The 24676-nt window shown below is 34.7% G+C and overlaps 1 protein-coding gene and 1 pseudogene across 3 annotated transcripts in view; both read left to right on the top strand.

Moving 5' to 3' along the window:
• Eaf2 (ELL associated factor 2) overlaps positions 1 to 11984 on the top strand; it is a 39939-nt gene extending 27955 nt beyond the window's left edge. For all 3 annotated transcript variants that reach the window (XM_015486879.2, XM_048794447.1, XM_048794448.1), the window contains 2 exons: positions 6999 to 7259; positions 11446 to 11984. In XM_015486879.2, coding sequence (XP_015342365.1) covers positions 6999 to 7259; positions 11446 to 11492 — 308 coding nt within the window. In that variant the 3' untranslated portion in view covers positions 11493 to 11984. The remainder of the gene's footprint in view (positions 1 to 6998; positions 7260 to 11445) is intronic.
• Positions 11985 to 18595: 6611 nt separating this feature from the next.
• Positions 18596 to 20586, top strand: LOC107143111 (annotated as a pseudogene).
• The last annotated feature ends 4090 nt before the right edge of the window (positions 20587 to 24676 follow it).

The raw sequence follows: 24676 nt of genomic DNA, 5'->3' as shown, positions 1-24676 counted from the left end.
CTGATAATGATCTTAGAACAGCGGTCACAAATACAGCCTAATTACACATTCTCTTGAAGCAAATGAAAAAATAGTCATGTAAAATAAATAGAAGTATTTAACAAGATTCAAATGAAAATTATAGAATTAACAATACAATCACAACAATAACAATAAAAATTTCACTAGATAGGCACAATTACTAGAGAGTGAATAAAATCAGTGAACTTAAGGATTTATAGAATTTACACAAAATTATAACAAATAGATTGAAACAAAATGAGCAGAGCCCCAAGGATCTGTGAAAGAATGATAAAATGGTACTGGAGTCTCAGAGGAGACAGAGAGTAGGACTAGAAAAGTTTTCAAAGAAATAATGCCTGTAAACTGCTCATGGAAAACATAATCCATAGATGCAGGAAGCTGAACAAACCCTAAATAGAATAAACTAAAAAAATACATGCAAGAAACATCATAATTAAACCTATGGAAAATAAAGACAAAGGGAAAAGTTCTGAAAGCAAGAGTGAGATAACACATTATCTGTAAAAGAACACCATACAAATATCAGATTTCCCAACAAATCCAGATGATCAAAAGAAAATGACATAATATTTTTCAAGTGCAAAAAGAAAAGAAATGTCAACCATGAGTTTTTTCTACCAAAATGCTTCTTTATTGGTAAAGGGTAAATAGCCTTCCTCAAAAAGGAAAACTGAAAGAATTTGCTGCTAGGAGACTACTGTTAAATATTGATCAGAGAAAGTTTTTCAAGCAGAAAAGAATTGATTAAAAAAGGAATCAGGAAGGGAAAAAGAACAATAGAAAGATAAAGTGCAGTAGATTATGGTTTCCACATGATTTCTAAATTATATATGACAATTAAAATAAAAATTATAATAGCTTCTGTTACTTATAACAATGATATTTAAGAGGGGAAAAAAGGGGGACCTAAAATGGACGTGATGTTTCCACATTTTACTCAAAACGGTAAAACATTGGCAGGACATGTATGTATAATGGAAACCAAACCAATTGCTAAGAAAAAAATATACAGTGACATCTTCTAAAACTCTATAAATAAATTAATATGGAAATAAAATAAATTCTAAAATAATTCAAGTAACCTATAGAAGTGGAAGACACACAGAGGAATGAAATACAGAGGAAATACAAATAATAAATAATAAAATGACAAATACAAATAATAAATAATAAAATTTAAGCCTTGACATATCAATAATTACTTGAAATATGAATAAGTAAGCCAGTTGAAAAGAAAAAATTGGCAGCCTATAAAAAACATACAGCTGTGTGCTTTTTAAAGAGAAAAAATGGAATAAGTAGTTTGAAAGTAAAAGAATGAAAAAATGTACCATGTAAACATTAATTTTAAGAAGTGTATGTAGACAAGAGCAAAACAAATTACTACAAATAAGTATATTAATAACAATTAAAAAATTAATCCACTAAAAAGAGAAATGTGTTTTATATCCAGCAAAAGAACTGTAAAATTATGAGGTAGAAACTGACAGAGTTAGGGCTGTGGCTGTAGCTCATTGGCAGAGCACTTGCCTAGCATGGTGAGGCACTGTGTTTGATCCTTAGCACCACATAAGAGTAAACAAATAAAATAAAGGCATTCTGTCCATCAAAAACATAACTGATAGAGTTGAAAGGAGAAATATAAAAATTCAGTTATGCTTGAGTTACGTCTTCACTCTACTATCAGCAACTGTCAATAATAGAACTACTAGATAAGAAATCAATAAAGATATATAGAAAATATGAACAACACAATCAACCTACAGGATCTGACTAACACACATACGTATATATACAACAGTATGCACAACAACAGAATGCACCTTTTTTTTCACGTGCCCATTAAGTGTTCACCAAGATATTTCATATCCTGAGTCATAAAACAAACCTCAATACATTTATGAAAAACAAAATCATACACACTGTGTCCCTTGACTATGAGGGAATTAAACTAAAAATCAATAACACACAATAGGAAAAATGTCTATGAACATTTGGAAATTAGCATACTTCTAAATGATTTATGAATTAAAGAAGAAGAATAAAAGTTCAGAAATATTTATAGCTAAATGTATAAATACAGCATGCCAAAATATGTGGGATACAGTATAGCAGTGCTGAGGGAGGAATTTGTGGCACCAAATGCTTACATTAGAAAAGAATAAAGGTGTTATGATAATTTGAGTTCCTACCTCAAGAAAACTAGAATAGGAGAAGTAGTTAAACCCAAAGAAGCATAAAGAAGCAAATAATAAAAATGATAAGTGAAAATCAATGAAATTAACAACCTAAAAATTATAGAAAAAAATCAGTGAGATAAGAGCAGCTCATCAAAAAATTAATGCTGTTGATAAATCTCTAATAAGAGATAAAATAAAAACAAAACGCAATTTACCAGCCTCAGAAATACAATATATATTTCTATAACCAGTAATGAGTTCATTACAGAATGCAATAGCTATTCAAAGGGTTATAAAGGAATATTAAAACTTTATACTCAGAAATATAACAATTTAGAAGAAATAGACCAATTTCTAAAAAGTTAAAAACTGCAAAACTCAGCCAAGATGAAGTAGACAATCTACTCCTATAAATACTTGTTATGATTTGGATATAAGGTGACCCCCAAAAGCTCATAGGTTTTCGTGTAGCAACATTTAGAGGTGAAAGGATGAGTTTATGAGAGCTGCCACCTAACTAATCGGTGGACTAATCCATTTGATAGATTAATAATTTGAATGGATTACTAAGTGGTAACAGTAGGCAGAAGGTATTTGGTTAGAGGAAGTAGGTCACTGGGGACATGCTCTTGGGAATTATGTGTCTTCTCCCTGGCTTTACACAACTCTTTTCTTTCTCCTTCCTGGCTGCCATGAGCTGAGCAGCTTTCCTCTACTACATCCTTCTACCATGATGTTCTGTGTCACCTCAGGCCCAGAACAGTGGATTGAGCAGACCATGAACTCAACCTCTGAAACTGTGAGCCCCAAATAAATGTTTCCCCTCTAAGTTGTTCTTAACAGGTATTATGGTCACAGAAACGTAAAGCTGATTAATACAGCATTAAAGAACTTGTATTAGCAATTAAAAAGCATCCCCAAAATAAAAATGCTCAACCTCATAAAATTAGTTTATTTATGTTTCCTCTTATGTTAGCTTTCCATTATTGTAACAAATACCTAGGATAATCAACTTATAAAATCAAAAGGTTTATTTTGGCTCACAGTGTAAAAAATTTTAATCCACGATCGGGTAGGTCCATGCTTTTAGGCCTCTGATTGGGGTGTCAGATGGTAATGGCAAGGAGTGCATGGCAGAGCAAACAGTTTACCCCAGTGATCGGAAGACATCCAACTAGGCCCTGCCTCATAAAGCTTCCCTACCTCAAAATGCTGCCATCGGTAGGCTGGGGCTAGAGCTCGGTGCCAGAGCACTTGCCTAGCATGCATGAGGCACTGGGGTTGATCCTCAGCACCACACAAAAATAAACAAATAAAATAAAGGCATCTGTCCATCTACAACTACAAATTTTATTTTTTTTAAATGCCACCATGGATTCTCAATAAAATTCTGGCAAATCAAATACAAAAACATATAAAAAAGATTGTGCACCATGATCAAGTGAGATTCATCCCAGGGATGCAAGGTTGGTTCAACATATGGAAATCAGTAAATGTAATTCATCACCATCAGTAGACTTAAAGATAAGAATTATATGATCATCTCAATAGATGCAGAAAAAGCATTTGACAAAATACAGCACACCTTTATGTTCAAAACACTAGAAAAACTTGGTATAACAGGAACATATCTCAACATCATAAAAGCTATCTATGCTAAGCCTCAGGCCAACATTATTCTAAATGGAGAAAAACTGAAGGCATTCCCTCTAAAAACTGGACCAAGACAGGGATGCCCTCTTTCATCACTTCTATTTAACAAAGTTCTTGAAACACTGGCCAGAGCAATTAGACAGACGAAAGAAATTAAAGGGATACATATAGGAAAAGAAGAACTCAAGTTGGCATTATTTGCTGATTATATGATTCTATTCCTGGAAGACTCTAAAAGTTCCACCAGAAAACTCCTAGAACTAGTAAATGAATTCAGCAAAGTAGCAGGATATAAAATCAACACCTATAAATCAAAGGCATTTTTGTATATCAGTGACAAATCCTCAGAAAGGGAAATGAGGAAAACTACCCATTCTTAATAGCCTAAAAAATAAAATAAAATACTTGGGAATCAACGAAAGAGATCTATATAATGAAAATTACAGAACCCTAAAGAAAGAAATCAAAGAAGATCTCAGAAGATGGAAATATCTACCTTGCTCTTGGATAGGCAGAATTAATATTATCAAAATGACCATACTTCCAAAAGCACTATATAGATTTAATGCAATTCCAATCAAAATTCCAATGAGATTCCTCATAGAAATAGAAAAAGCAATCATGAAATTCATCTGGAAAAATGAGAGACCCAGAATACTTAAAGCAATCCTTAGCAGAAGAATGAAGCAGGTGGCATCACTATACCAGACCTTAAACTATACTACAGAGCAATAGTAACAAAAACAGCATGTATTGGCACCAAAACAGACTGGCTAGACCAATGGTACAGAATAGAGGACACAGAGACTAACCCACAAAACTACAATTATATTATACAAAGGTGCCAAGAACATGCATTGGAGAAAAGATAGCCTCTTCAACAATGGTAGACATTTGTTGGGAAAACTGGAAATCTATATGCAACAAAATGAAATTAAACCCCTATCTCTCACCAAGCACAAAACTCAACTCAAAATGGATCAAGGACTTAGGAATACAACCAGAGACCCTGTGTCTAATAGAAGAAAAAGTAGGCACTAATCTCCATCATGTGGAATTAGGCCCCAGCTTCCTTAATAAGACTTCTTTGGTACAAGAATGAAAATCAAGAATCAATAAATCGGATGGACTCAAACTAAGCTTCTTCTCAGCCAAAGAAACAATCTGTGAGGTGAATAGAGAGCCTACATCTTGGGAGCAAATTTTTATCCCTCACACATCAGATAAAGCACTAATCACTAGGGTATATATAGAACTCAAAAAGCTAAACACACACACACAAAAAAAAACACCCAATCAATATATGGGCCAAGGACCTGAAGAGACACTTATCAGAGATGATGTACCATCAGTCAACAAATACATGAAAAAATGTTCATCATCACTAGCAATTAGAGAAATGCAAATCAAAACCACTCTGATTTCATCTCACTCTAGTCAGAATGGCAAGTATAATGAAGACAACAATAATTGGGGGAAAAGGTACACTCATACACTGCTTGTGGGACTGCAAATTGGTGCAGCCAATATGGAAAGCAGTATGGAGATTTCTTGGAAAACTTGGAATGGAACCACTATTTGACCCAGCTATCCCTCTCCTTGGTCTATACCCAAAGGACTTAAAAACAGCATACTACAGGGACACAGCCACATCAATGTTTATAGCAGCACAATTCACAATAGCTAAACTGTGGAACCAACCTAGATGCACTTCAATAGATGAATGTATAAAAAAAAATGTAGCATATATACACAATGGATATTACTCAGCAATAAAAGAGAATAAAATCATGGCATTTGCAGGTAAATGGATAGAGTTAGAGAAGATAATGCTAAGTAAAGTTAGCCAATCCCAAAAATCCAAATGCCAAATATTTTCTTTGATATAAGGAGGCTGATTTATAGTGGGATAGGGAGCGGGAGCATGGGAGGAATAGACTAACTCTAGGTAGGGCAGAGAGATTGAAGGGAAAGGAGGGGGCATAGAGTAATTAATGATGGTGGAATGTGATGATCATTACTATCCAAAGTACATGTATGAAGACATGAATTGGTGTGAATATACTTTGTATACAACCAGAGATATGAAAATTTGTGCTCTATATATGTAATATGGATTGTAATGCATTCTGCTGTCATAAATAAATAAATAAATAAATTTACATAAAATAATGCTGCCTCAGGTGCAGAACCAGGCCCTTAATCATATGACCAAAATTTTTGACAAGAACAACTTTGAAGACAAAAAGATTGAGGCTGATAGTTTCAGAAGTTCAGTCCATGATCGGCCAACTCCATGACTTTGGGCCTGAGATGAAACAGAACTTCATGGTGGATGGATGAAGTAGAGGAGAGCCACTCAGCTCTCCTCACTTTCTGCTCAAGAGAAGTCAATGCATAGATTCACAAAAATAATTATAGAAAAATTTTCATAACAGCTTCATTCATAATGCTAAAAACTGGAAAAAAACACATCCATTTATAGAAAAGAATAACTTATTTATATAAAGGAATATTATAACAATAGAGAAGAATGAGGAAATTCATTGGCATGTATCACATTGCATTATATATAAGAGAATAAGAAAAAAAATGGAAGATAATTTCTGCCAAAATAGGTATTAATTTTTATAGTCTTAATTTTCACATTATTTTAGTTACCTGAATATTTAAATACAGTGGTATAAATAAATGTAGAATTTAGATATAGTCATTGTATATGTCTTTAAATTCTCATAATCGCCTGAAGTATGGCAATCATAGAAGAGGTTTTTTTTTTTTTAATGCATCCTTTATTTATTTATTTAATTATTTGTATTTACTTATTTTTTTTGGTCAGGGGTTGAACTTAATCACTAAGCCACATCTCCAGCCCTTTTTAATATTTTCTTTAGGAACAGGTCTCACTGAGTTGCTTGGGGTCTTGCTAAGTTGCTGAGGCTAGCTTTGAATTTGTCCTCTTGCTTCAGTCTCCCAAGCCTCTGGGATTACAGGTGGGTGCCACTGTGCTCAGCTTTAGATGATGTATGTTTGGCTTTATTGATTCATCATCAATGGTTTCTCAGAAACCAGTACATTCTAATCTTATTATATTCAGTATTATTTGTTTAACCTATTTATTTATTTCTTTTTTATTTTCAGAACTGAAAGCAGAAGCTAGTCTAATGGACCAGATGAGCAGTTGTGAGAGTTCATCAGATTCTGAAAGTTCTTCATCTTCAAGTAGTGAGGATAGTTCTAATGACTCAGAAGATGAAAGAGGCAAAACCTCTCCTTCTGATCCAGGGAAATATATCTCAGGACATCCTACCATGTCTGCCATACCACAGTACAGAACTTCTGATGTAGATACTAGTCATAATAGATTTCATGACAACAGTGGCCTTCTAATGAATACTTTACGTAAGTATATGTAAACATGAGCAATTAGAAAAGTAGGAATTCACGGTGGAGCCATATGGATTGTGATCTAAGTTTTAGGTAAAAAGGAAGACTTCTATTTTATGTATTCAGCACTTTAACCATGACCTTCTTATTGAATTATTGAATTATTCATTTTCTTTTGACTCTGTAATATAATGCTTTCTTGATTTTTATACCCTCTAGATACTTTTCTTTCTCCTTTGCAGGTTTATAAACTTCTATTCAGTCATTTTAATTGGAGTTCCTCAAGGCTTACTCCAGAGTAATTTTTTCTTTTTATTCTGTCCTCTTTCCCTAGATAATCTCTTTCTTGTTTCTGTTTTAGTCAATACCTACATGCAGGTAACTTGCAAATTTTCATCTCTAACCCAGACCTCTGAGGTCTAGACACATGTTCTAGCATCTCCTAGTGAAAGGCAATCCAAACTCAATTTGTCCCAACCCACTTCATATCCTTGGCTCACCTTGTTTCCTCTTAGTGAAAGGGAGCATTCATCTAATTATGCAGAACAGAAGCCTGATTACATTCAAGGGTTGAGTTTCTGGGTCTCTTTACAGTGTAGCTAATCCTTCACCAAGTCCTTTTGAACTTGCCTCACAAATATTTTTCAAATTTATCTACTTCTCTTCCATCTCTGCCACTACCATTCTAGTTCAACTTTCATTTTTTTCTTGCTTTAACTACTATAATTATTTCTTAACTGATTCACCCCTTACCTACGCAAAGCCATTTTTGATCCATTATATACATTATAGCTATATTGATCTTTTCACAACTTAAATACAATTTAAACTGCTTTAAACTTTTCAATAACACGATTTCTTTGAAAATAGAGACAGAATATTTTAACATAATGGTTTTATTTCTTTCTTTTCTTGCCTTCTTTTTATTACTGTACTCAAATACTTTTACTCCTCTCAGTGCCCCTATAAATGCTTTTCATACAACCAGTAACCTTTCTTCTTTTCATGTGGTTTAAATGTTCTTCTTTAGATTACAATTCAATGTTTACTTTCTCAAAAAAGTCTTCCATCCTCTTCTGATAGTCTGATAATATTTTGTATAGCTCCATAAGATATCAGATACATCTTTTTTAAAATATTTTTTTAGTTGTTGATAGACCTTTATTTTATTTATTTATATGTGGTGCTGAGAATTCAACCCAGTGCCTCACACATGCCAGGCAAGTGCCCTATCACTGAGCCAAAGCCCAGATATATTTTTTTATAACAGTTGTAACAATTGTAAATTAACATTTATTTGTGTGATTGTCTTTCTCTGGAGTAGAATCTCCATAATGACAGGGATCTTGTTTTGTTTTGCTCATCATAGAATACTAGCACCTAGCATAGTATTTGATACATAGTATATGCTCAGTAAATACTTTTTAATCAAGGCATGCAGGTTGGTATTCCCTGGGGAAAGGAACTTTCTATTTATTTAAAACTGAACTGACTGCTAATTCTGATGAAAAAAGGTAAGCATCTTGAAAAAATTAACTAGCCCAATAACTGAACTAACGAAGGGAGGAACCAAGACTGAGTGGTAGAGAGAGTAAACTTTGAGTTAATTGGGGACCAGAAAAGATATTTTGAACCTCCAGTTACTCAGTATTATTCCTGACTTGTGAGTTAAAATTGGACCATTCAATTTAAGTGGCTAAGGGAGCACTGAGAAAACTCAGGTTGGTTGGACTGAATGAGAAGCTGAGTGGACATTAGGAAATTTTTCTGAGAAATTACTGGGTCCTAGAGGAGCTGAGTGCTCAATCAGAATATATGTATTATATTCCTGTTTATCACTTACTAATTATTTAATCAATAATAATTCATTTAACTTTTCTGAAGCTTCAGTTTCCTCCTCGGAAATGAAGGTCACATTGTCTTATAGAATTTTGGAGTTCAGGAGCGTTTATCTCTTAGAAATTTTTTTAAAAACTGTAGGATAGTTTTCTCGTACTGCATGGCACAGTGAATTTATATTTTATTTTATTTTTTTATTTTTTTTTTAAATATTTATTTTTTTGTTTTAGGTGGACACAATATCTTTATTTTATTTTTATGTGGTGCTGAGGAACGAACTCAGTGCCTCGAGCATGCCAGGCCAGCATGCTACCACTTGAGCCACATCCCCAGCCCCTAATTTATATTTTAAAAATTGTCTTTGTGCCAAATACTGTAACAATGGATAGAATATTAAAAGATAAAAGCCAGGCATGACCAGGATCAAACATAAAATAAACATGTCCATAGACAGGAACTAGAATACAAACATAAAACTGCAGGCTTGGTCAGGCTGAAGCCCTACTCATTGGCTCCTGAGTTTAAAAGGAGTTGGTAATGGTAAGGAGCTTCAGGGAAGGATTAAAAGTGCTTGAAATGATTTAGGGAACCTGAGTCTTGCTTATATTTGAAGTTACAGTATTTTGGAGAGGATGAGAGGATGCAAGGTATTGGTACAGGTGGGGATACTCTTTGGTTAGTAAACGAGCAAACATAATTCTAAAACATAAGAAAAAATCTAATGCTTAGAAAGCTAACAAAATTAACAATTGGAACATGAATTCTTTGCAAATGAAAATTTGTTATAGAACAGTTTAAGACAAAGACATTTAAAGAAGTATGCTAAAAATGTTCAAAAGATGCACAAAGATATAACTTTAAAAGCCATATTATTCAACAAAGTCAAGCAGAAATGAATCAAAATTCAATAGATTGTTTAAAAGATTCAAAGACTGGGGATATATCTCAGTAGTAGAGCATTATCACCAGCACCACAAAAAAGTAAAAACAGAAAGGTTGGTCATTGAAATTTTTTAAAAAATCAATAAATGGGAAAAACTGTAGGCTGGACACAGTTAAAGAATGAATTATTGAAATAGAAGATAAGATTAAGGAACTATCCCAGAACACGATACAAGATAGAAATATACAGTGAGAGAGCAGTTTAGAGATAAGGAAGATAACAGAAAGTTAAACACTGTGCAATGGGAATTCCAGAAAGAATGAAAAGAATAGAATGAAAACTCAATTCTGAGAATTTTCCAAAATTGAAGGAAGTTATGAATCTATTTCAGCTAATAAGCCGGAAAAATACGAATAAATATAGAACCCAACGCAATAGTAAATCCACAGTAGTAAACATCAAGGATGAAAGGACAAGCTCCAGACACTTCAAAGCTATTTTTTCTTATGTGAGAAACTGCAATAGACTCAACTCCTCTCCCTCCCTCTGTGTTTCTTCCTCTCCATTGTAGTGTATTCATGGATGTACAGCTCTCATTCATCATCTGCCTGCTTAAAATTTTCACATGAATCCTCATTATGTTTCAAACAAAATTCAAAGTTTTTACCTTGACCTTCTGGATATCTTTCTGACCTCATTTCCCACCATTCTCTTCCTCATTCATTCCACTCTAGCCACAGTGACTTCTTGCAAGTCAAAGAACACAACAAGCATACTCCCTCCTTGGGACTTTTCTGCTTGCTGTTCCCTTAGTTTGGACATCTGCATCTCCCCACCCTCATATTTTATGACTTTCTCTCTAAATTAATATTTTCTAGCTACCCTGTCTAAAACACCTTCCACCACTATCTCCATACTCATCTTTATTTTTTCATAGCGTTATTCATACTGGCCATTATGTTACATGTTTGTTCATTTGTTTACTGTCTGTCCTCCACTGAAATGTAAGCCCCATGACTAAATCAAAGATGAGTTACAAAAATAATCAATGATGACATATTCTTGAAATGTATTCTTTAATGACTTTGCATTTTAAGTAAAAAATTATATAACATTTTTTTAACTCTCCAAAATGATGATCTGATCTAAACCACATGTAATAAGTCAGTGGTATTAAAAAAGAAAAGTAATGTTGGTATGTGAAAGAAGACTAAAGCAGATGCCAGTGGTGCTAAAGCTATGACAAAAGTTTGATGGTAATACTTTTTTCTTTTTAGGCAATATTACTTGAGTTATTTACAAGATAAATAATATGATTATAAATGACAAAAAAGCTATCTAAATAGAATCACTTGTGGTGTTACATTTTGCATAATATTTATGTTATGAAAAATAAGTAAATATTCATATTTAATTAATTACTACTAATTAATTTAAATATTTAGTTACTAAAATTTTGTTATTTCTCTTTCATTTTAGGAAATGATTTGCAGCTGAGTGAATCAGAAAGTGACAGTGATGACTAAGGAAATTTTTAGCTATAAATATAACATTTTTAAGGCATGTGATAATTTATTTTGTATTAAGAATAAAAACTAGTGTGATAGGAAAATATGCCTTAACTTTTTATGATAAAGGAAATTAAATTCAATTCATAATTTTTAACTTTTTATTGAATACTAGCATTTTCATGTGTTGTCTTTGTTTAAAGAAAATTTTTATAAAGTTTGATAAATGAGGAAACAGAGTCAGAGGTTGTTAACTTGCCCAGGTGTTATTAGTTAACAAGTTGGAATTCAAGATTTCTAGAGTCTTAAGGGAGGGGATATAACTCAGTTGGTAGAGTGCTGGTCTTGCATGCACAAAGCCCTGGGTTCAATCCCTAGCACTATCAAAAAAAAAAAAAAAAGATTTCTAGAGTCTTAAGTTCAATGTACTATTTTTTTCTCACTGCTGTCTCCAATTGTGAAATTAATGATTTGTAATGAATTTAATAAATTTCTATGGTTTAAATTTTATATCTGAGCCTTTCCTGTCTGATATTCCTTAAATTTGGGGTGAAAATAATTGGATTCTTGAGATGGACATCCAGAAACAGGAAGCATTCAGAACCCAAATAGACAGTATCAAAAAAGAACCTCTCCATGACACATTATGATTGAAATGCCTGACATACAGAACAAGGGTAAAAATTTTAAAAGCTTCAAGAGAAAAAGGTCACATTTAGAGTCAAGCCAATCAGAATTACTTCCAATGTATCAGCACAAATTCCAAAATCCAGGAGGGCTTGAAATGATGTGTTCTAAGTCCTGAAGGAAAATAACCATCATCCAATATTGCTATGTCCAGCAAAGATATCTTTCAGAATCTAAGAAATAAAAACCCTCCAAGATAAGCAGAAACTAAAAGAATTCCTGACTATTAATTTCACACTATAGAAAATACTTACAGAAGTATTCTACACAGGAGAAATCAAAACCCAGCCTCAGAGCTCTCAAGTTAACAAATCTCATTTGAAAAGTAGCTTAAAAATGAGAAACAGTATCAAATTAAACATTTTAAATAAATGAAAATGGCAGAAATTAATAAACATCTTTCTATAATAACATTGAATGTAAATGGTCTCAACACTTCAATGGTCTCAACTCTCTGAAAGAGACTGCTAGAATGGATTAAAAAACAAGACTCAACTATACGTTCTTTACAAGAAAGGATAGACTGATAAACCATGAAAATGGAGTCCCAAAACAAGCTGGAGTAGCTACTGTCATATCTAACAAAGTAGACTTTAATCCAAAATTAATCCAAAGAGACAAAAAAGTTCACTTCATACTGGTAAAGGGAATTATTTGACAAGAATATATAATGATAGTAAATATTTATGCTCCAAATATTTGTGCACCTAATTACATAAAACAGACAATACTCAAATTAAAGACTCAGACTCCAGTGTAATATTACTAGATGGTTTCAACACATCTCACTCATGAATAGTTAGATCATCCAGACATAGACTCAGTAAAAACTCATTGGACCTGAAAAAAGTAAATGAAAGGAACTTAACATACATCTATAAAATATTTCATCTAGGGGCTAGGGTTGTGGTTCAGTGGTAGAGAGCTTGCCTAGCATGTGTGAGGCACTGGGTTCGATTCTCAGCACCACGTAAACAAGTTAAATAAACAAAATAGAGTTATTGTGTCCAGCTACAACTAAAAAAAATTTTTTTTAAAAATATAAATTTCATCCAACAACAGCCAAATATACTTTCAGCAGCTAATAGAACCATCTCCAGAATAGATCATATTTTAGGCCACAGAGCAACTCCAGCAAATAAAAAAAATAATATAATTCCCTGCATCTTATCAGATCATAATGGAATGAAATGAAAAATAAACATGAAAAACTACAGAAACTATATAAACACACAGAGGTTGAAAAATACATGTTTGATTAATGAATGGGTGATAGAAAAGTCAAAGAAAAAATTTTAAAAATTGTTAGAGTCAGCCAGGTGCAGTTGCACATGCCTATAATCCCAGCAGCTTGGAAGGCTGAGACAGGAGGATCTTAAGTTCAAAGCCAGCCTCAGCAAAAATCAAAGTGGTAAGCATCAGTGAAACCTTGTCTCTAAATAAAATACAAAATAGGGCTGGAGATGTGGCTCAATGGTTGAGTGCCCCTTAGTTCAATACCCTGTACCCCCTCCAAAAATAATTCTTAGAATCAAACAAAAATAATGATACAACATATCAGAACCTCTGGGACACTATAAAGGCGGTTCTAAAAATAAAGTTTATAGCTATGCATGCCAAATAAACAATGATGCATCTTAGGGCCCTTGAAAAACAAGAACAAACCAATTCTAAAACCAGTAGAAGGAAGGAAATAATTTAAAATCAAAAACAATATTGTTGAAATTGAGACTAAAAAGAAAATACAAGGGATCCTTGAAACAGTGGTTCTTTGAAAATATAAGATTAACAAGCACTTAACCATACTAACCAAAAGAAAAAGAGAAGACTCAAATTAATAAAATTAAAGATAAAAAAAGAGAAAGCACCACAGATTTTACAGAAATCCAGAGGAGCATTAGGGACTATTTTGAAAACTTACACTTCAATAAATTGGAAATCTGGAAAAAATGGATACATTTCTAGACACAGATGACATGCCAAAATTGAATCAAGAGGACACAGAAAACTAAAACAGACCAATAACTAGCAATGAGATAGATGCAGTGATTAAAAGCCTTCAAACAAAGAAAAGTTCAGGACCAGATGAATTCTTCGCTAATTTCTACCAGACTTTAAAAGGAAAACTAATGCCAATGATCCTTAAATTATTTCATGAAATAGAAAGGGATTAAACACTTCCAAATTCATTCTATGAAACTACTGTCCCATTCATATCAAAACTAGGTAAGGACACATTAAGGAAAAAAAAAAAAACTACAGACCAATATCCTTGATGAACTAAGATGTAAAAATCTTTGACAAAATGTTAGATCATGTTCAACAACATATTAACATATTAAGATTGTACATCATGACCAACTTGGTTTTATCCCAGGGGGAAGGGATGGTTTAGCATACACAAATCATTAAGTGTAATGCAATGTAGGCGTCACTCTCGGTTTGCAGCTAGCAGCTACTAGCAACTCAGAGTGCTTGAAAAACCTATGCTCATACAGGCTTGACAGGAACACCTGCAGGATCCAGCCGTTTGAGAAACCACATCCTCAGTGATAAGGCCCCTTTCATAGGGACAAAGACCCTACTAATCTGCCTTCCACCACATAACAATATTTATGATTGTTGGCTTCTAGATGTTGTATAATCTGCTTTGCTTGTGTGTCCCGTCCGGCAGGACACATCAACGTGGGCAGCGAACCTAGATGGGGAGGAATGAAGGGACAAGAGACATGAAAGGTGACAGCAAGACAAAAATTCTGATCAAGCTGCAAACTTTTATTGTTCACACAGGGGTATTTATATGCTGGGGATGGGGAAGCTCTCTAATCAACAATTGCTGGATGTGGGTGGTAAAACTGCCAGGTGCAAGATGTCTGATGATCCTGATAACCGCAGGATGTTCCAGGGAGATAGGTAGCTGCAGGATGCCTCCCAGGCAGGATGTCTCCCAGGGGGCTGTCAGGCTAATCTTTGAAGGAGAATTTCCTTCTAGTCCCCGACACTTGTGTATGATTGGAGGATGCACCCTAACCGAGCTCAATATCAGTTGTATTCATTTCCATAATAAATGAACTTGCTGGACATCTTGCTGGACATCTGCTGCCATGGGATTAGATCCTTATCTCTCACCCTGTCCAAAAGTCAACTTAAGTAGATCAAAGACCTAGGAATGCAACCAGAAACTATGCAATTCCTAGAGGAAAACAGAGTCAGCCCTCTAACATGTAGGCATAAGCAACAATTTTATCAATAGTACCCCTAAAACTCAGGAAATAAGGCCAAGTTAATGAGTGGGATGGCACCAAGTTAAAAAGCTTCTGCACACAGCAAAGAAAACAAAAAAAAAAAATGTGAAGAAAGAAGAAAGAACCTAAAGAATGGAAGAAAATCTTTTCTAGCTACTCTTCTGATACAGGATTAATATCCAGACTATATAATAAGTCAGAAAACTTAACCCCAAAACCAACAAATAACCTAATTAATAAATGGGAAAATTAACACTGTTTGAAAGAAGAAATATAAATGGCCAACAAATATATGAAAAAGTATTCAACATCATTAGCATTTATGGAAATGCAAACCAAACTAGACTGAGATTTCAACTCACTCCAGCTAGGTGGCAGCTATCAAGAATACAAACAATAATAAATGGTGGAGAGGACACAAAGAAAAAGGAACACTTTGTAGTGTTGGTGGGATTGTAAGTTAGTACAACTGCTATGGAAATCAGTATGGAGGTTTCTCAGAGACTAGAAATGGGACCACAATATGATCCATCTATACCACCCCTTGATATTTATCCTAAAGAATTAAAATGATCATAATATAGTGATACATGCATACCCAATTCATAATAGCGAGACTGTGGAACAAGCCTAGATGTCCATAAATGGATGAAAGGATAAATAAGATTTGTTACACACACACACACACACACACACATCCATTGTGAGATATATACACTATATATCTGATGGATTTAGATATAAAAATCTTTGACTAAAATGTTAGTAGATCATGTTCAACAATACATTAAGATTGTACATCATGACCAACTGGGTTTTATCCCAAGGATGTGTGTGTGTGTGTGTCTATCTCACTATAGAGATTGGAGAGTCACTTAAAATTGAGTTTCACTTAAAGCATTTATGTTTCCTCCATGTTTTTCATAGATTGAGAGTCCATTTCTTTTTAAGGCTGAATAATATTCCATGTTTAAGTGTACCAGTTTATTTATCCATTCACCTACTGAAGAACATCTTAGTTGTGCTGGAGATTAATTAAGCAAAATAAGCCAAATGCAAAGTCAAGGCTCATGTGTTTTCTCTTGGGTGGAAGCTGAAGAAGAAAAAGGAAAAGAAAGGTGTGCAGTCGTGCTAGTCTCATAAAAATCAAAGGGAGAGCTGTAGAGGAAAAGAAAGGGACCAGGGGAAGGGAAAGAGGAGAGAAAGGGAAATACTGGGGGATGATATTGGCCAAATAATATCATTATATCATGTGCATGAATGGATATGTAACAAGAAACCCTACCATTATGTACAACTCTAATGCACCAATTAAAAATGTGGGAAAAATAAAATACTTTAATTCTTGATAAAACTAAATTAATTTAGGATAAAGTCATTAAGTGTTGAGATAATTAATGTTTATTTTTATAATATCCTTGAATTTGGGAGAAATTAAAACTATTTAATTATAATTAGAAGTCACTGACCAGCAGGTTCCTTTTAAAATATTTTAGAGAAGTTTTAAGTTCACAGCAAGATTGAGCAAAAGGTTTAGAGACTTCCTATGTCCTCTGACCCCACTGTCAATATCCTATACAGAGTGATGGTATCTTTGTTGTAAATGATAAACCTGCATTATACATCATCATCACTCAAAGTTCATAGTTTACATTAGGATTTAGTCTATGTACATTTAATGGATTTTTGAATGGATTTTGACACATGTATTTTTGATGCATGTAATAACACAGAGAATAATTTCACTGTCCCTAAAAATCTTCCATGCTCTGCCTACTCATCTCTTTATCTTTAAACCCTGGCAAACACTGATCTTTTTACTGTCTCCATAGATTTTTCTTTTCCTGAATGTCATATATTGGAATCATAAAATATCTAGCCTTTTCAGATTGGCTTTCACTTAAAGCATTTAAGTTTCCTCCATGTTTTTCATAATTGAGAGCTTGGTACATTCACCTACTGAAGGATATTTTAGTTATGCTGGGAGTGGTGGCACATGCCTGTAATCCCAGCAGCTCAAGAGGCTGAGGCAGGAGGATCACGAGTTCAAAGCCAGCCTCAGCAACTTAGTGAGACACTAAGCAACTCAGTGAGACCCTGTTTCTAAATAAAATACAAAATAGGGCTGGGGATGTGGCTCAGTGGTTAAGTGCCCCTGGTTCAATCCCTGGTACCAAAAACTGCTTCAAGTTTTGGCAATTAGGAAATAAAATTTTATTCCATTTCACCTCCTACCATTGAAATTCCTGTAGTTGTTTTTGAAAAATTCTTATATTTTGGTTTTAATCTTTCCTTTCTCTCTTCTTTCCTTTCTCTAGAATACATTCAGCTAATCTATCTTATTTTTATTTCTGTTTTATATAATACTTAGTTTCTTGAGAACTACATTTATTATAATAAACTATCATTTATTACATAACTAAAGCAAGCTCATACATTCAAAGTAACTAGAAAACATACTTTTTATTTTAATATATAAATGCAAATTATAATAGTTTTTACTGAAAGTTGTTAGACTGAGAATCTTTTTATTAGCATTGACTTTATAAGAAATGAGTATGTGGTGATATGAGCTAGAATGCTAGCTACATAATGTACACCATGTTCTCAAAGTTTACTTCCTGAAACCCAAACAGCTTATTTTCTTCTGTCCTTGATATTTCCCCGATAAGTGAAGAATTCTTAAAGTCCATTCAATACCTAGTATGTCAGTATTCTCTATATCCTCAAGGGTGTGTGTATATATATGTGTGTGTACATATACATACACACACACATAGAGGAATAAAATTGTATTTTCTGTGCTTCTGTATCTCCTTTTTTTGATGCACGTATTGAGAGTTTGTACATTATACAAGACCTAACACATATTTATAAGCCCATACTCCTTTAGTTTGACCTGTTCTGAATGGTTTGATTAAATTCATAAGCATACAAGCAGGAAAAGTAAGTTGGTTACTAAAGAACAAAAATCAAAGGGTTTTGAGCTACTCTGCAGCACTAAAAGTATAAATATAATAATGTTTCATCTGCACATGGGTATGAATGTGGTCTATGAATTATGTATTCATGAAATGCTATCCATAGTTTGGTAAGGAGGCACTCTTAGACATGTCAGAATTCAGGAATTAGATTGCACACACATCGTTCCTATAATGATTAATTTAGCAATTTCCAGTTTATTAAGAAATGAGTCAAAATGAAGAACTCAAGAACGGGTAAAACGTGTAATTTTTAAAAGCCAATAACTTCGAAATTTCAATGACTGACATCTTCTCTGTCCCCAGAAGGATACTCATTCAATTTGAAGGAGTAGGTGACACTCATGCCCAGGAACATTTTAAGCAGAATCTTTGATGTTGGCCAGAGCTTAACCTGATTATTCTGAGGTAGCAATCCTAGTTGGGTAACCATATTTTGGGATAAAGCTATATATGCAACAGAGTTCATGGATAACTCACACACTTCTGACCAACCCTGAGACTACATGTGGGTGCTTAAGACAGTGAGTTGGGAAAAAACAATTTTTTTTCTTCCTTTACTCTCAAACCACAATTTGTACAGAAGTCTTTGGTGATTGCAAAATGGGTGGTGATTTGTTTTCCTTGCCAGCAAGCAAGCCATTCTGCATCAGACACTAATTCCATTCAATTATGACACTACCTGGAGAAAGCATCAGATCCCACAGGTCAAGGACTCAGTCCCAAGACTGCCCCCACCACACACACTTCAGATGCTAATCACAAGTCACCTTGCGAAGCACCAGTGCTTCTGACTAATAGGCTGTAAGTTGGGGTTCCTATTACCCACTCCTCAAGTTTGATTAATTTGCTGGAATTGCTCAGAGGATTGAGAAACATATTTCCTGGCTTATTATAAAGAATACTACAAATGGTATAGAGGAAGAGATAAATAGGAGTGGGTATGGAAGAATAGGCATGGATCTTCCATGCCCTGTCTAGGCACACCCTCTTCTAGGAATTTCACATGTTCAGCCATCAGGAAACTCACTAGATCCTGTCCTTTTAGATTATTTGTTTTGCGGGGTGGGTGGGGAGACTTCATTGCATAGGTGTGATTGCTAATAGACTGGATGAGGAAACTCAGCAGGGCCTGTCTCTTCAGATTCGTCAACATTCCTTCCTCAGGGTATATGGGGCAAGACCCTTCTGGAACAAGGAGGGTCTAATGAATTACTATCAGACAAGGTACATTTCTTTATGGCCATCTCTAAGATAACTGTAGGGGAAGATTAGAGTACATGTTTAGTTTCTATGATCCCATCTTGGGAAAGAGAAATTCTGATTTCTATGTCCTGCCTCAGGGAGAAAAAGAGCAGGTGAAAGAAGGGTAGGAGAAATTCAGAGAGAAAAAGAGAGAAATAAAGACTTGGCTTTCTGAGGCCTACATTTGAGGCCTAAAGTGCTTTAACATTATTCTATCACTTAGAAGATAACAAGGGTTTAGGGCCGGGGTTGTGGCTCAGTGGTAGAGCGCTTGCCTAGCATGTGTGAGGCACTGGGTTTGATTCCTGACATCACATAAAAAAATAAAACAAACAAAATTAAGGTATTGTGTCCTTCTACAACTAAAAAAATTTTAAAAAATAACAAAGGTTATTTTAAATTTAAATTTTTAAAAATAACAGCCTTTACCACGGGGATTTCTCGCAGGCTGCCTTGGAGTTCAACCCTCTTTCAGCAGCGCCGGAGGTGAAGATGACAAGATTCAAGAGTTTCCAGGCATATCTGCTCCTCTGTCACAGGATCTACAGCTGCACTCACTGTAGCGCTCACATGGGCAATCACGATGGACTGTTTTCCAAGCCATTCCAAGGAAGTCAAAGAGGAGCATGCCTCTTTAACTTAGTAGTTAACATGGGCTGTGGGCCTGCAGAAAAGCAAGTGTCACAAACAGGATGGCATACAGTTGCAGGCATTTACTGTGAAAACTGCAAAACCAACCTGGGCTAGAAATACGAACATGCTTTTGAAAACAACCAGAAATCCAAAGAAGACAAATACATCATTCAGCTAGCACACATGATCAAGAACAATGGCTGGGACTGATCAGACAGCATCTACCCAACCATCCAACTGAACATTCTGCCCAAGTGTAAGACAGTGACTGAAAAGTTGGTTACATCCATTTAGGGGACTTATCATCTGGGGCATCTTCCCACACTGATGCCATCTTTCCGGTGGCCTGATCTCTAAAATTGCTGTCTCTCTGTCTCTTCGCTTTATATATATATTTTTTATATTGTTTTTGAGTTCATCCTGGCTTCTCTAGAGTTGACTGAATACAAAACAATGAAAGGAAGAGATTCTTGGCTGTAGGGCTGGCTGCAGTCCATCTTGAAAAAGATCTCAGGGCCCAGGTACAAGCTGCCTGATGGTCTTTGGTCAAGAGAGCAGTGGCACCAGCATGAGGCAGAAGAAAAAGGGGGAAGTCTGAGGGTCTAAGGAGGGGGCAGGGGGCAGGAGGGTGGAGGTAGGGACACAATTGCACTGCTCCTGGAGACCTGGTAATTTTAGGCTTGAGATAATCAACTTGATTAAAAGGACAAAGGGTGGGGGGAACACCTCATGACTACTTTCTTTCTTTCTGATCAAAAGTTTCTGTTTCTGATACCAAATGTGCCAGGAGAGCAAATGAGCACAAGAAGTGACCCTAATTCTAGCTGACAGGTCAAGGGCCTGGTTCTCTCAGGCTGAGTTGGGGAATGTCCTGGCATCAGTGAGTGAGGTGGGTGAAGCCCTGATGGGTTTTGAACACTGTGATTCCTCACTCAGCCTCTGGGCAATCATCTTGGCTTCCTCCTCCACTGTAGGTCAGAGAGGAGGGGACAGCCTTTTGCAATGATTGCAAGATGCAAGTAGCCTGAAGGCTTTGACCAGCAATCAAGTAAAATCAGTAATTGAGAAGAGCAGTGAACAAGAGGGACGCTGCAGCTCAGGCTCTCCTGAAGCAATATTTGAGCCATAAAAATTTTAAAAGCCAGCTATCCATTCTTTTTTCTTGATCCTTAATAAGAGTAATGTTACAAAGTGGGCAGGCAGAGTAGGAACCGTGTGAGGAAGAGTTCATATTTGAACCAGTCCAGGTTAGGTGCATCTGCCCTCTCTGGATATGCAGTGATTTCAGTGGGTTCATCAATTCTTGGTGTGTAGTGTTTGGGGTGTTTTTATCCACTTCTATCATTGTAAACTGTGGAAAATGAAGACCTATGGCTTTAAACTTAGAGATAATCTTTGGTGGATTTCTCATGATCCTGGTTGTTCTTCTTGCACCTGAATGTCTAATGTGAAGAGAAATCTCCTATCATTATGATCCAGCAGTGTGGAGGGATTATATATTACAATATTAATCCCCATTATGGAAGTGGAGAAAAAAAAAGTCCCTATAATGTTCATGAGAGAAAGAGGAATTTGTTACATTGAACCAACACTTCTTTTATTTATTTATTTATTTATTTTTTAGTTGGACACAATATCATCTCTATTTTATTTATTTTTTTTAATATGGTGCTGAGGATCGAACCCAGGGCCTCACACATGCTAGGCGAGCCCTCTACCTCTGAGCCATAACCTCAGCACTGAACCAATATTTCTTGAAGTATATTTTAAGGGAAACAGTAATCAATATGTTTTTTGAACAATCTCTATCACTTTAATCTTGAGCAAGGCTTTAAATCAATGCTAGTCTGTACTTTTTCCCCAACGGACCTGACTTGAACAGGTTTTTAACAGGTTGAGAACTGAAATATTATTTTGTCCCACTACTGGCTAGAAAAGAAAAGAAATAAATTTTGGTATTAAAAATAAACCACGGACTGGGGATGTGGCTCAGTGGTTAAGCCCCTCTGGGTTCAATCTCTAGACCAAACACACATACACACACACACACACACACACACACACACCCTAATATCACAAAAACTCAAAAGGCCCTGATGAAAAATAAAACCTGGGAAGATATGAAAACAGCATGAACTTTGAAGCATTCCCCTACACATATGGACCCATCATCTGAGGACAAAGCCTTATTGACTCAAAGTGTTGGAGCACAATCTCTGACCACTAAGAGTAATAGCTGATTCTACTTTCTAAACCTCACACAAATTCTTCTGGCCCAGAACCTTACAAAGAAAGTGATTCTGATAAGCAAAGTTTCCAGTACAAACTAAATTGACAATAACTAACACTAAAATAAAATATCCAAGTATCTATCAACAGAAGAATGGCTAAATAAATTTTAGCATATTCATATAGTGAATCCTACCAAACATGGGTGGGGTGGATCTTGTTACAAGCAACAATGCTGACGAATCTCACAGATGTAGTATTGAGTAATATAAATCAAATACAAAAATACAGACAGAATCATTCCATTTACACGAAGTTCAGGATGGGCAAAACATATCTACGGTGATGAAAATAAAAATACTGGTTACCTTTGGAGAAGATGGTTTGACAGGAAGGCAGAAGAGAAGCAGAGGCTATTATTCTCTGCAGGAGTTCCAGCACTGAAGTGCTAGAAATTTTTTTTTCTTTTAATTTTATCTGGGTGATGGTTGTGTGAGTTGCACATATGCAAATGTTAGTGGAGTTTTACAGTTAAGGTTTGTGTACCTTATTGCAAGCTATATTTAAGTTTTAAAGTCCCACAGACAAAATCAATAGGGAAAATATTTGCAATGTAAAAGATGGCAGAACACTAATATCAATAATACACAAAAGGTCTTGCAGAATTAGAAGGAGACAAATAACTCAATAGAAAAATGGGCAAAGAAAATGAATAGGCAGTTACAAAAGAATATATTATGGACTCAGCAGTCTCATTTCTGGAATTTTGTCCTACACATGTATTTAGTGTATGTGCAGAGCTATTATTGCAACATTACTTATTATTGCAACATTACAATAGCAAAAGACCAAACTTCCATATTCATTAATTAAGGATGAGTTAAATAAACCATATTTATATATATAAATATTTATATATATATTTATATATATAAAATTCATATAGTTGGTAATGTGTCCACAGATTTATTGGCTATTTGGGTGTCCTGTTTGTGAAATATTTGTTCACATTCTTTTAACATTCTTCCATTCACTTATCTTTCTGTTAATTGACTTTTGGAATTATCTATATACTATGGGCACAAATCTTTTGATAGGTATATGTAATATGAATATTTTCTCCCACTCTATAAATCACCTTTCCATTCTTTTTTTGTTTTTTAGTTGTTGATAGACCTTTATTTTATTTATTTATATGCGGTGCTGAGAATCAAACTCAGTGCCTCATGTGTGCCAGGCAAGTGCGCTACCGCTGAGCCACAGCCACAGCTCCACCTTTTCATTCTTAATGGTGTCCTTTGATAATCATTCTTAATTTTAATATTGTTCAATATACCAAGTTTTTTCTTTCATGGTTCTCCTGTTTTTTGTCTTATTTAAGAAATTTAGTTTAATCCACAGCTCTTATGTTTTCCTTTAAAATTTTTTTTACTTTAATATGTAAATCTGAAATCTATATAGGATTGAGTTTTTATAAGCATATCCATCCCACATGGATATCCAAATGGTGTTTATTTACTGAAAATACAATCATTTCCCCTATTGTTGTGCGGGATCACTTTTGTTTTAAATAACACGTGTGGATCTTTGAACTCTATTCTATTCCATTAATTGCCTTGTCTGTCTTTGTGTCACTGTTGTAACTACCATAGCTTTATAATAGGTCAAAGGTTGGGTAGAAGTCCTCCACAATTATTCTTTCAAGACTGACTTTGCTACCCTTGGCTTTTTTCAGTTCCACATGGATTTTGTGGAAATGGCAATTTCAAATTTCAAATTGCCATTTCCATACTCACAGAACTTGTAACTTTGTGTGAAAACCATAGGTTGATTTGAGGAATATGACATCTTTACAATTTGAGCCTTCCAAATCATGAGAATGGTTTGTCTTCGTTTATTTAGAATTTCTTTAATTTCTTTCAGAAACATTTTATAGTATTTAAAAAAAAATTTTTTTAGTTGTCAATGGACTTTATTTATTTATATGTGGTGCTGAGACTCGAACCCAATGCCTCACACATGCTAGGCAAGCGCTGTACCACTAAGCCACAACCCCAGCCCTATTTTATAGTATTTAGGGTTGTTACTGAATATCTTTTATTACACTTATTCCTACATATTTTTATACTATTAGAACTGATTCATTTTCTCAGTCCCCTTGTCTATTTCTTTGTTGCTGATA

The sequence above is a fragment of the Marmota marmota genome, unplaced genomic scaffold (genome assembly GCF_001458135.2).
Source record: "Marmota marmota marmota unplaced genomic scaffold, marMar, whole genome shotgun sequence".
Classification (NCBI taxonomy): Eukaryota; Metazoa; Chordata; class Mammalia; order Rodentia; family Sciuridae; genus Marmota; species Marmota marmota.
Note: the sequence above shows the minus strand (reverse complement) of the source record. Positions and strands in the feature narration are given on the sequence as shown.